This window comes from Bufo gargarizans, chromosome 11 (assembly GCF_014858855.1).
Source record: "Bufo gargarizans isolate SCDJY-AF-19 chromosome 11, ASM1485885v1, whole genome shotgun sequence".
Lineage (NCBI taxonomy): Eukaryota > Metazoa > Chordata > Amphibia > Anura > Bufonidae > Bufo > Bufo gargarizans.
This window is the reverse complement of record NC_058090.1, coordinates 66,956,028-66,969,605: the sequence shown is the minus strand read 5'-3', so window position 1 is coordinate 66,969,605 and position 13,578 is coordinate 66,956,028. Positions and strand designations below refer to the sequence as shown.

At 44.0% G+C, this 13,578-nt stretch overlaps 1 protein-coding gene across 2 annotated transcripts in view; it reads left to right on the top strand.

Annotated features, from left to right (window-relative positions):
- The first annotated feature begins 1,930 nt into the window (after positions 1 to 1,930).
- Positions 1,931 to 13,578, top strand: part of SCFD1 (sec1 family domain containing 1) — a 173,304-nt gene continuing 161,656 nt past the window's right edge. The window contains exons 1-5 of one of the 2 annotated variants that reach the window (XM_044271921.1): positions 1,931 to 2,015; positions 5,499 to 5,569; positions 6,382 to 6,470; positions 6,555 to 6,645; positions 10,905 to 11,027. In XM_044271921.1, the coding sequence (XP_044127856.1) occupies positions 1,985 to 2,015; positions 5,499 to 5,569; positions 6,382 to 6,470; positions 6,555 to 6,645; positions 10,905 to 11,027 (405 nt within the window). In that variant the 5' untranslated portion in view covers positions 1,931 to 1,984. The other variant, XM_044271923.1, reaches the window with a different exon arrangement.

Below are 13,578 nucleotides of genomic sequence, written 5' to 3'. Positions count from 1 at the left end.
TGAAGAAAAAATAGTCTGATTATGTGTAATTACTTTGCAGCATAGGCACCGTTTGGTTCCACACCTATAGCTCCCCGTTTTTTGGGACTGTCTGCATGTGTCATTTGGGTGGATCTTGGCATGCTGTTTCGATTTGCTTGGGGCCAAGACATTTCTAATGGTTGGGGCCCTTCTGTAAATCATCTTGGGTTTGGAGGGCAGATATTTCGCCAAATAGGGATCCTGAAGTCGGATGTGCCAATGTTTCGCCAGTGTTGCCTGTATAGTTTTATTTAATGTATTAAATTGAGTGATAAAATTTACGCTGGTTTCCATTTGTATTGTTTCTTTCTTTGTGGCTTGTAGACAGTTTTCCTGTGTGGATAAGGTACTTCTAGTGTAGGCGTTTTTGATGAGCTCCTTCGGGCACCCTTTGTCAGTGAATCTTTTTTCTACGATTTTTGCTTGTTGTTTGAAGTCTTCGTAGTGTCTGCAATTTGGTCTGATGCGTTTGTACTGGCTGTAAGGGATGTTTTGTAACCACTTCTTATGGTGAAAGCTAGAATAATGTATGTAACTGTATCAACTGATTTAAAATATGTTTTTGGTGAGCGACAGTTCTTTACGTTGGTAATTATACTGTCCAAGAATTCTATTTCAGTCTTGTTGTAGTTTGGCGTGAAGGAAATCCCCCAGTCTGTATTATTTAAAGCGTTGCAGAATTCTATTGCTGAATTTTCATCTCCATCCCGATATATCTTCTTTAGTAGGTGATTTGTTGTATTGGGGGTAAATAATTTAGGATGTGTTTTTTTTCCAATTCAGCCATAAACAAATTTGCATAGGCCGGTGCGACTTTCATCCCCATTGCGGTCCCCCGGAATTGGTGATAGGTGGTGTTATTATATATAAAAAAAATTATGTTTTCCAAAATGACCTGTAGACTTTCTAAAAGGAATTCAGCTTGGGGTGGTTTGAGTGTGGTATCATCTTCAAGGGTGGTTCTTTATCCCCAGTTCCTGTTTTATATTTGCATTTTGAATTTAAAGTTGAATTTTTTATAATTGCATTTTACAGATTTTGGGCTAATAAATAGACTCCAAAATACTACTGAGATACCAGCACAAACAGTAACGTAGTGGTACGCATGCAATACCGCTACCTCATACATAGCTAATATTTGTATATGCTTTATTAAAAACTCTAAATTAAAAAGTCAATAGTCAAAAATTAATTAGTTGGCAGCAACCAGATATCCAAAAGAGGACATAGAAGGAAGAGAGCCACATCCGGCCGTTACACTCCATGTATATGATGTAAAGGCTGCACAGTAAAGCCGTGTGATAGACAATATCACGTGAAAAGACTCCACTAGGAGTTCCCAATAAATACCATATAATACCACACAATAATACAGAAAATAGAAAACCAAACAGAGAAATGGATTCCCGACCGATATAGTGGCACCCTCCTCCCAACGCCATTTCGCTCTAAGGCTTCTTTAGGTGCAAAATATTTAGTAAATATTAAAGTTTTATGGGAATTTGGGTGTTTTTCTTTTTTGAAAATGTAGTTTGTAGTTCAGTTTACATTTCCCTATCGACTTACAGCTAACATCAGATTTACCCTAATGGCAGCCTCCATGCCTACTGTACTCCGCCAGGCTGTGTCCTAGTTTGCTCTAGTGTAAACTCCTACTATAGGCGACCATTCCCCTGCACTGACAGTCCCTGGTTACAATATTATACAGACTGTAATACTCGTCACCCGTCAACAACCGGACTCCATCTGGATAGATGACAGACACTTCCGGTCTGCGCATGCGCATGCGCACACGCTTCCGGTTTCACACTAGAACTTTCAGGTGCTACTTTCTGAGCCAATCACAAAGCGAGAAGTCAAAACCCCCATCACCATGGAAACGCGTCCGGCTTACGACCAAAGCTTTGGGTGCCACGTCACCAGCGCCGGCGTCACGTCGAGAGGCGGAGGAACAGAAAGTAAGATGGCGGCCTCTATCCGGGAGAAGCAGACGGGTGAGAACCGGGCGAAATAAGTGACATGTGTGGAATGTGCTGCTGGCGGCGGATAGACGGGCAGCGGGGCTTCACAGAGGCGGGCTACATGAATGGCTTGTGAGTGTGAGGCAGCGTGGAGAGAGCAGGGGCCGCTGGCAGCTGTGCACCGAGTGACAGGGCTCAGGACTCCGCTAGTATAAGCTTTACAGGCGAGAAAAAAATCCCCAGAAAATATAGCTAGTATCTAGTATTATTCTATTGTGTCGGAACCAGAGGAGCAAATCTTATAAAATTCTAGTGACTGTCACCTGTCAGGATGGAGGCCCCCCCCCCCCTCTAGTGACTGTCACCTGTCAGGATGGAGGCCCCCCCCCCTCTAGTGACTGTCACCTGTCAGGATGGAGGCCCCCCCCCCTCTAGTGACTGTCACCTGTCAGGATGGAGGCCCCCCCTCTAGTGACTGTCACCTGTCAGGATGGAGGCCCCCCCCTCTAGTGACTGTCACCTGTCAGGATGGAGGCCCCCCTCTAGTGACTGTCACCTGTCAGGATGGAGGCCCCCCCCTCTAGTGACTGTCACCTGTCAGGATGGAGGCCCCCCCCTCTAGTGACTGTCACCTGTCAGGATGGAGGCCCCCCCTCTAGTGACTGTCACCTGTCAGGATGGAGGCCCCCCCTCTAGTGACTGTCACCTGTCAGGATGGAAGCCCCCTCTAGTGACTGTCACCTGTCAGGATGGAGGCCCCCCCCTAGTGACTGTCACCTGTCAGGATCGAGGCCCCCCTCTAGTGACTGTCGCCTGTCAGGATGGAGGCCCCCTCTAGTGACTGTCACCTGTCAGTATGGAGGCCCCTCCCTCTAGTGACTGTCACCTGTCAGGATGGAGGCCCCTCCCTCTAGTGACTGTCACCTGTCAGGATGGAGGCCCCCTCTAGTGACTGTCACCTGTCAGGATGGAGGCCCCCTCTAGTGACTGTCACCTGTCAGGATGGAGGCCCCCCTCTAGTGACTGTCACCTGTCAGTATGGAGGCCCCCCTCTAGTGACTGTCACCTGTCAGGATGGGGGCCCCCTCTAGTGACTGTCACCTGTCAGGATGGAGGCCCCCCTCTAGTGACTGTCACCTGTCAGGATGGAGGCCCCCTCTTGTGGCTGTCATCTGTCAGGATAGAGCCCCCCCCCCCCTAGTGACTGTCACCTGTCAGGATGGAGGCCCCCCTCTAGTGACTGTCACCTGTCAGGATGGAGGCCCCCTCTAGTGGCTGTCACCTGTCAGGATGGAGGCCCCCTCTAGTGACTGTCACCTGTCAGGATGGAGGCCCCCCCTAGTGACTGTCACCTGTCAGGATGGAGGCCCCCTTTCTAGCGACTGTCACCTGTCAGGATGGAGGCCCCCTCTCTAGTGGCTGTCACCTGTCAGGATGGAGGCCCCCTCTAGCGACTGTCACCTGTCAGGATGGAGGCCCCCTCTAGTGACTGTCACCTGTCAGGGTGGCTGTCACATGTCAGGATAGAGGCCCCTCTAGTGGCTGTCACCTAAATACAGTTGAGTCTGCTGAAATTGGATTTGCTTGAATGAACCTTTGCCCCAATGGGAGATAAGCCACTTGCAGAGGTTTCTGGCAGCATCTTGTTCGCGTTCTTCGTGAAAACCCTGCACATTCTGCTGAGCCGAGCATACTTCCTTATGGTGGAGTCGGTAAGAATAGCTGTTGGGTTGTCCATTAATGCACTTCAGGTCTTCCATTAGGCCCCTGGCCCCTTCGCTGGTATGTCCTCTGCTGTGCAGATGCAGGGGATTCAGAAAAGCTATGGACATTTCACCTCTTTAAACGAGTTGTCTGAGCCCTGAAAAAAGTGGGGATCTCTGGGCAGGGTGTGTGAGTAAAAAACAAGACCGCACAAAACACTCCTTTGCTCTGGCCGTCCTGGTTCCTTCGAGAGTCTCCAAGCCTGTGCGGGCACCCTGTGGCCACTGTTTGGGAAGTCTGCACATAACACCTCCAGACGGGCCTGGACAACCCCTTTAATGAGAGAAATATGGCCTCTGGTTGTCTGATTTAAGAGTTTAGGGGATGGGTACTTTTTTCCTGGTATGAGTGTGAAGGTGAGCAGTTCCCCTCACCAGGACATATGTGATGATATAGTATGTGCTTATGAATCCGAGTTGCACCACAATCCAGGATTACATGTCTTACGTTGGACACGTGCTTCTAGCCTGGGTTTAGAACCCAGCAGGACATGTCTGAGTCTGGATCTCTCGCCACAGCGCTAGCAAAGGATTCAGCTTCGGGTCCTAATACCAGGCTAGGATAACTTGCCCAGTGTACGACACGTGATCCAGAATCTCTTCTATTTTAAGAGACGCTGTACATCAAAGATTCTGCTAGGTTTAGACTCAAACCAGAGCTTTTATGCATTTTTTTTTACAATATGTTAAAGGGATTGTCCAAGTGTTTTATACTGATGACCTGTCCTCAGGATCTGATCAGTGGTGGAGGACCCGTGCTGGTCAGCTGATTGAAGAGACCCCAGCACTGCGGTGAGCACCACGGCCTCTTCCTAGGTCACATCTCAGTCTCATACAAGTGAATGGGGCTGAGGTGCGATACCATGTGCAGAGAGGAGGCTGCACGTGGTCACAGGAACTTCTTTAAACAACTGATTGGCAAGAGTTACACCCCTTCAAACACATACTGATGACCTTTGCATAAAAATTATAAATCATATTATACCCACGTACACAACTGGCACGTGCCACGATATGTGGCAGGTGCCAGTTGTGTACGTGGGTATAATATGATTTATAATTTTTATTATACAGTTGTTATTTGTATTTGTCAAAATTGTACTTGCTAGTGAAAGGGTTGAAATAAAGCTTCAGAAGCACTTTAGTGTAGGGACTTGGGTTGTTGACTGTTCTCTAGTATATAACTATTAGGGCTCATGCACACGACTGTTGTTGGCTGGTGCCCGTATTGTGGCCTGCAAACAGCGGGTTCGCTATATATGGGCATCGGCTATTTGTGTACTGTACCACTGATGCAAACCCATTCACTTGACTGGGTCACAATCCGGAAGGTGCAGTGCGGAACAGAGGCACGGAAGCACTACGGAGTGCGTCCATGGGTTTTCTGTCTGGCACTCCGCACCGCAGAAAAATAGTTGTTCTATTTTTTTTTTTGTGGTGCGGACAGATCATGGACCCATTCAACTTAAATGGGTGTGTGTCTGTCTGCGCGAGCCACATGGAAAGTGCCCGCTTAGTGGATGGAACGGGCGGCACTCGAGACCTTGGCCTTACAAGTGGTAGGACGTTTTGATAATGGAAAGGAACAGAGAATGTAGATGCAGATTCCATCGTGTCTGTGAGAACAGAAGCAGATGAAGTGCAGTGTGGAGTAACGGGACATTGGCCATTCAAAAAAATCTATAAAATATGTTTCTTACTTCATGTGTCTACAATTTTGTCTTTGCTTATGAATTTCTATCTTTCTTTGCAGTTGCTTTAAGGCGGATGCTGAATTTTAATGTTCCTCTTGTGAAGAGCACAACGGGAGAGCCAGTATGGAAGGTGAACATTTTCGTATCTGCACTGTTAGGCCTCTTTCACATGAGCGAATTTTCCTTCCCGATGCGATGTATGTAGTGAACACATGGCATCCGGACTGAATCCTCACCCATTAATTTTAATGGGTCTGTGCGTCATCTTTGCGTTCAGGACAAATCGCAGCACGTTCTACATTGTGTGGTTTTCACACAGTTCTGGCTCCATAGAAGTGAGTGGGGCTTGTGTGAAAAACCAAAAGCATTCGGATCCAATGCATTTTTCACTTATGGTTGCTAGGTGATATAGATTTTATTCTTCGGTTTTTCTTAAAACATATGAAAAAAACGCTTGCAATCCGGTCACAATCCAGACGGAAAAATGCAAACGCTGAACACAATTGCAGAATTTTTTTTCTGTGCACAGCCATCAGTTTTTCTTGACCAGATCCTGACAGTCTTTATCACTCTTGTGTACATAGAATGTTTTTATTTCATGGAAGGTGGTGTTTTGTTTCATGAAAGTTGAACAGCCCTGTCTAGATCCACTTTACGGTCCTACAGGATAATGTTTCCATGGACTAACACACCGCAACCTAGCACCACTGATTGTTTTAGGAATGCAGATATATTGCTTACAATGATTTAGATATAACTGTCTGAAGATGCACACTTCAGTATTTGGGTTCTAAACATCAGTCCTACATTTCCTGGCTTTATAGGGCATTACGATATTTTTTGCTACTTTGCTTGTTAAATGAAGTGCATTTTACCTTCCCCTGACATGAATGATTTCCAGTGTGACCGTATAGTTTCATTGCTTCTCTTATTTCCACTCAGGTTCTGATTTACGATCGGTTTGGCCAAGACATCATCTCACCTTTGCTGTCTGTGAAGGAGCTGCGAGACATGGGAGTTACGTTACACCTGTGAGTTTAGGAAGACTGCTGATATGAATTAGGGTGATATCACTGACAACGAGAGAGGTTCTTACAAGTTCCTTGTCTTTCCAGTCTCCTGCACTCTGACCGTGATGCCATCCCAGATGTTCCTGCTATTTATTTTGTGATGCCTACAGAGGAAAATGTGGACAGAATTTGTCAGGTAAAGAAGAGCAAACATACCACCAGTATTCCAGCCTTGTCTCCTTCATGTTTCTATGTTATTTAATGTGCCTACATATCACACAAGAGGATGTGCTAATAGGAAGCGCCATCTGGTGTGTTTTCTTATGAAAACGGGTCTTTTACAAAAATACTTGACCACATATCCAGGGTGGATTTGATTTAAATCATAGTTTTCTACATAAAGACTCATTCTTGCTGGTATAACTTATAATATGCAAGTAGATGAAGATTTTTAGAATAATAACTTTTCATATTAGTTTGATTAGGTTGATTCTGCATTTATAGGTTTGTAGAAGTTAGGATTAAGGTCTTTTTTTCTCAACATTTTGGCTGTGAAGAAGAGGCATGTGATCTCTCCTGAGTCAAATTCAGTTTTGAGAACTGCAAAAGTAAACAGAGCATCTGTGATAATATCTTGTAGAGAGAAACTGCCCAATAATCCTACAAAAACCTCTGGAAGAGCATGACATTGTGAATGGATTAATGGAATTTATTTACCCCAAAAATTAAACATATACAGCCTTATTCTACATAATTAAAAAACTAATCTTTATTTCATGATGGAATAACCTTTGGATGGTAATATATTTTCCTCAAAAAGCATTTTATATATTAAAAAATCGGATTTTTTTTATTTATTTTTTTAAATCATTGATTTTTATCCACCCTGCACCTATGCCATAATTGTTAAAGAGTGTCTGTCAGCATTATCTACCCAGACGTATAGCCTGGTAGGGTTGATCATGCTGACAAAAACAATACCCTGATTATGTATTTCTGTTATATCTTAGTTATGTCTCATTCCTAAGAAATGGATATGTAAATGAACTTACTGAGGGGCTAACCAGAGCCCTCGGAGCACTGGTTAGTAACACCCCTACAGCTTTAGACCCGAGATGTCCAGCCCTGTCAATCCAGGGGAAGGGGGGGGACTAAAGCTGTAGGGATGTTATTAACTGGTGCCCCAATTAAAACATACTTTTCTCAGGAATGGGAAAACAGAAGGTGGCTATTATACACATTAGTCTAAAGTTAATCAAAATGGACGATTTCCACCAAAACGAACATTGGTCGGTTAAAATTTAACCAACAGATGACAGACCATTATCGTCAAAAATTGGCCGCGTTTTAATAGTTTTGTCCGATAGTCACTTGAAAGGCTTTTGTCATTCAAAGAAAGAACAAAAAATCTTTCTTTTCTTTGAAAAGAACCTTCATCGATGGCCCAATATCATTGAACGTGTATGGGCAGTTTGGACAGCTGTAACTGGACTAAAGTGTCTATGGCCATGTCTGTTAAATGTTTGTTCAACGATCCACCAACTTCTATCTCATGTGTATGACCAGATCAAGGCAGGGGGCTAATCCATGTTTTAAGGTGGCCATACACATTAGACAGAAGTTGGTTTATGGTAGATAGAATATGTGGTGAATGTTCATTTCTCGCCCATATTTATTGAGGGACACAGAGACCGTGGGTATAGCTATGTCCTCTAGGAGGCGTTGACACTAGTAAAAGCTGTTGGCTCCTCCCCTGGCAGCGATACCCCCTCCATCCTGGAGAGAGAGCTTCAGTTTTTTTCTAGTATCAATAGGAGGCAAGACCTCCCTACTCTGCAGGGTAGCTCCTGAAGATTTTTTTATTTTTTATTCCGCCACTACGTTTTTCTCTCCCCACGGTCCTGTACTTTCTACAATCAGGATTGGACCTTGGTCTGGCCCTTAGCTCTTTGAAGGGTCAGGTGTCTGCGCTTTCAATCCCTTTCCAGCGCCCTCTGGCCCCCCTGGGGCCTGTTAGGACCTTCCTTCAGGGAGTGGCACATATGGTTCCTCTGTATCGTCCTCCTTTACCACCTTGGGATCTGAATTTAGTCTTCTCGGCGCTCCAGGCTTCCCCCTTTGAGCCCTTGCGGGAGATTTCTCTCAGACTCCTGTCCTGGAAGGTGGTTTTCCTTGTAGCCATCACTTTCATCAGACGGGTGTCCGAGTTGGCGACGCTCTCTTGCAGAGAACCCTTCCTGATTATTCATAGGGACAAGGTGATTCTCCGGCCTGTCCCTTCTTTTCTTCCGAAGGTGGTCTCTGACTTCCATATTAACAAGGAAATTGTCCTTCCCTCTCTGTGTCCCTATCCTTCATACCCTAAGGAAAGGGAGTTGCATCACTTGGATGTTGTCAGAGCTCTCAAGATCTATTTAACAGCCTCCGGTGCCTTCCGCCGTACTGACTCCCTTTTTTGTCATTCTGGAGGGTCCTCGCAAGGGATTGGCGGCCTCCAGGGTCGCAATTGCTCATTGGATTCGGGCTGCAATTGCGGAGACTTACCGCACTCGGGGCAGGGTTCCGCCCTTATGTGTCACGGCTCACTCCACCAGAGCGATGGGTGCATTTTGGAAAAATCGGAAAATCGTGCTTCGGCTGCACAGTTGTGTAAGGCTACTTAGTCCTCCTTTCACACATTCACAAAACTTTACCAGGTGCATACTTGTGCATCGGCGGTCGCTACCTTGGGCCGCATGGTCTTGCAGGCGGCAGTTTCTTAGATACCTGCAGGGACGCTTGCTTCCATGGGTCTGTGTTTTTTTCCTCCTTGTGGACTGCTTTTGGACATCCCACGGTTCTTGTGTCCCCCAATGAACATGGGTGAGAAAAGGAGATTTTTGTATAACTTACCAGTAAAATCTCTTTCTCGCTCTTCATTGGGAGATGCAGCACCCACCCAGTCTTGTTGTTCGACCACAGTTGTGGCAGTTGCTGGTTTGAACCCCGTTGGGTCTTTTGGCATGGTTGGTGTTCCATGTTTTTTCCTTTTGGTTGGCTTGCTTCTCCTACGGCTTGTACACAAACTGAAGCCCTCTTTCCAGGCTGCAGCTTTTACTAGTGTCAACGTCTCCTATAGGACATAACTATACCCACAGTCTCTGTGTCCCCCAATGAAGAGCGAGAAAGAGATTTTACTGGTAAGTTATACAGTTGTTCTAACTATATTTACTTGTTCAATGAAACTGAGTAATGGTCAAGATATCTTTCTGGGAACGTTCTTTCAAAAAAAGATCTTTTGTTCACAAACTATCTTTCTTTGAACAAAAGATCTTTTGTCCGACTATCTGGTGAAAACATTAAACATGGCCGACTTGTTGTCAAATGATAATGGTCTCTCATCGGTCAGCTAAAATGCTTGTTCGTTGTTAAACATTCATCGGATGAAATTTGTTTGTTTGTTTTAGTTGAAATTGCCTGTTTTGATTAACTTTAGACTAATGCGTATGGCCATGTTTACCCTCGCTGGGGCGCCGTAGTGCCAGGCCAGTGTGTGGCCGCCTTCTGATTTTATAGGAGGTTGCCTTTGACATCTTTAGATGCATTCCAGTTGCTGGATTCTGCAGCCAGCATTACCATTTGGGTTTAGTTTTTTCATTCTGTGTTCCCTAATAAAATGAGTGAAAAAAATTTGATTTTTTTTTTTTGTGACTCGCCTGTAAAATGCATTTCTTGATAAGTGTATTGGGGGACACGGCTCCTACCCAGTAAATTTAATGGTTGTTTATCGATGGGTCCAACCTGTTTATGGTTCTGTCTGGTTTTACAGTCTACTTTCTGTTGGCTTCTCCTGACTGCTCCTCCTGTTTGTGTACATGTTGCAGTAGCTCAGTGTCTGCAGGAGGGGCTATCACTTTTTCCTCTTAGTGTCGCCTCCTAGTGGGAACAGCCATACCCAAGGTCTTCTTTGTGAGAAGATGGTTTTTCTGGGGAGTCACAATGTGAAAAAGGAATTTATCTTAAGAGGTGTAATTTGAAAAACTGCACAGGGCTTGATATCGGGCAGCTAGTGTACATATGTTTTATATCATTTGTAAACAGAGCTGTGGAACACATGTAATTATATGAATGGATGACTATGTAACACATGGACAACCGGAGTCCACCAGGGTGGGAGCCACTTTTGTAGAGTAACCCTCTATTTTGTCCCTTTAGGGGACTTCTTAATATTAAAATCCACATCGGGCCAACTCCATCTAAAGGCATAGAGCAGCAGAACAGAAGGTGTATATAATATAGTATATGGACAATCCCTTCCTGCACATTAGTAGAAGAAATGGATGCAAGCTTTCACTAGTTTCTGTAGTCTCTCTACTAAACCCTGTATTTTTGTGATCAACAACATTTTAATCTAATATTTTGTGATTTCGATCAATCCATTGTCAAAATCTTATTCTTTTCCTTTTTTTCCCACAGGATCTAAGGACACAATTATATGAGTCTTACTATTTAAATTTTATTTCTGCAATATCCCGAAGTAAACTAGAAGACATTGCGAGTGCAGCACTTACTGCCAACACAGTAGCTCATGTCTCAAAGGTATGGTTGGTATCTAATGAAGAATGGTAGAAGTTCATAACATTGTTTCCATGTTACCTCTTTGTGCAGCCCTTAACAGGAGAGGAATCCACTATGTACACTGGGGCACATTTACTAATTCTGTCTTATTGTTGAAATGTAGAAATGTGTGTGCACATCTTGTAGGAAGTCTGACACTTACTGCTGAACAACAGTGAGTTCTTGTTATAAATGCCTTGTTCTGGTGTTATTTGGAAGTTTGTCCCTATGAAAAGCTCATGAGTCGGTGAAGTAGGGCTGCCGACTCCCATGATGTTACCTTGTAGATCTCACTTAGAAAGGTTGTTCAGAGCAACGGTATGTGGATTTATATACAGTACAGACCAAAAGTTTGGACACACCTTCTCATTCAAAGAGTTTTCTTTATTTTCATGACTATGAAAATTGTAGATTCACACTGAAGGCATCAAAACTATGAATTAACACATGTGGAATTATATACATAACAAAAAAGTGTGAAACAACTGAAAATATGTCATATTCTAGGTTCTTCAAAGTAGCCACCTTTTGCTTTGATTACTGCTTTGCACACTCTTGGCATTCTCTTGATGAGCTTCAAGAGGTAGTCACCTGAAATGGTTTTCACTTCACAGGTGTACCCTGTCAGGTTTAATAAGTGGGATTTCTTGTCTTATAAATGGGGTTGGGACCATCAACTGCATTGTGGAGAAGTCAGGTGGATACACAGCTGATAGTCCTGCTGAATAGACTGTTAGAATTTGTTTTATGGCAAGAAAAAAGCAGCTAAATAAAGAAAAACGAGTGGCCATCATTACTTTAAGAAATTAATTTCAGTCGGTCCGAGAAATTGGGAAAACTTTGAAAGTGTCCCCAAGTGCAGTCACAAAAACCATCAAGCGCTACAAAGAAACTGGCTCACATGCGGACCGCCCCAGGAAAGGAAGACCAAGAGTCACCTCTGCTGCGGAGGATAAGTTCATCCGAGTTACCAGCCTCAGAAATCGCAGGTTAACAGCAGCTCAGATTAGAGACCAGGTCAATGCCACACAGAGTTCTAGCAGCAAACACATCTCTAGAACAACTGTGAATCAGGCCTTCATAGTAGAATATCTGCTAGGAAACCACTGCTAAGGACAGGCAACAAGCAGAAGAGACTTGTTTGGGCTAAAGAACACAAGGACTGGACATTAGACCAGTGGAAATCTGTGCTTTGGTCTGATGAGTCCAAATTTGAGATCTTTGGTTCCAACCACCGTGTCTTTGTGCGACGCAGAAAAGGTGAACGGATGGACTCTACATGCCTGGTTCCTACCGTGAAGCATGGAGGAGGAGGTGTGATGGTGTGAGGGTGCTTTGCTGGTTACACTGTTGGGGATGTATTCAAAATTGAAGGCATACTGAACCAGCATGGCTACCACAGCATCTTGCAGCGGCATGCTATTCCATCCGGTTTGCGTTTAGTTGGATCATCATTTATTTTTTCAACAGGACAATGACCCCAAACACACCTCCAGGCTGTGTAAGGGCTATTTGACCATGAAGGAGAGTGATGGGGTGCTGCGCCAGATGACCTGGCCTCCACAGTCACCGGACCTGAACCCAATCAAGATGGTTTGGGGTGAGCTGGACCGCAGAGTGAAGGCAAAAGGGCCAACAAGTGCTAAGCATCTCTGGGAACTCCTTCAAGACTGTTGGAAGACCATTTCAGGTGACTACCTCTTGAAGCTCATCAAGAGAATGCCAAGTGTGCAAAGCAGTAATCAAAGCAAAAGGTGGCTACTTTGAAGAACCTAGAATATGACATATTTTCAGTTGTTTCACACTTTTTTGTTATGTATATAATTCCACATGTGTTAATTCATAGTTTTGATGCCTTCAGTGTGAATCTACAATTTTCATAGTCATGAAAAATAAAGAAAACTCTTTGAATGAGAAGGTGTGTCCAAACTTTTGGTCTGTACTGTATGTAAAAACTAAATGAATAAAATGCGGCCATTAAATTTTTTTACACCTGTCGCTCTATATGTTAATGTCAAGAAAATTATTTAAAAAAACTTTTGTAATTTACATACATTTTAATGTACTTTTCAACACAGGTTTTTAACACCTTTGTGTATGTGGCACACAATTTAGCATTTTCTACTGTATGTACATGCCCAGCTGTCTTTATGCCTAGAAGTTTCTCTTAGTTAAACATTAGATATGTCATTTTTTTTGCAGATATTGTAGCGGTGTTCCATATGTATAGTATTTTTTTTCCTTGTCTCTTACTACAAACATAGGGGCACATTTATTAAGACCAGCGTTTTAGACACTTAACAACCCCTATACCTGGCATTGGATCCGCAAGAGTTAGGAAGAGGCACTGGCCCCTAAAACAGTCGTAGAAAATTATGAATGAGACAGGTCTGCCGGACTGTCCGCTTCCCAGCCCACACCATGTCTACTTTTTTAGACCTGGTGTGAGAATGGAGAAGTCGCAGATTGCAGTAGTACCAGAAATACGCTTAATTTAGGTGTATTTCTGTTTGATAAATGACCCCCACAGTCA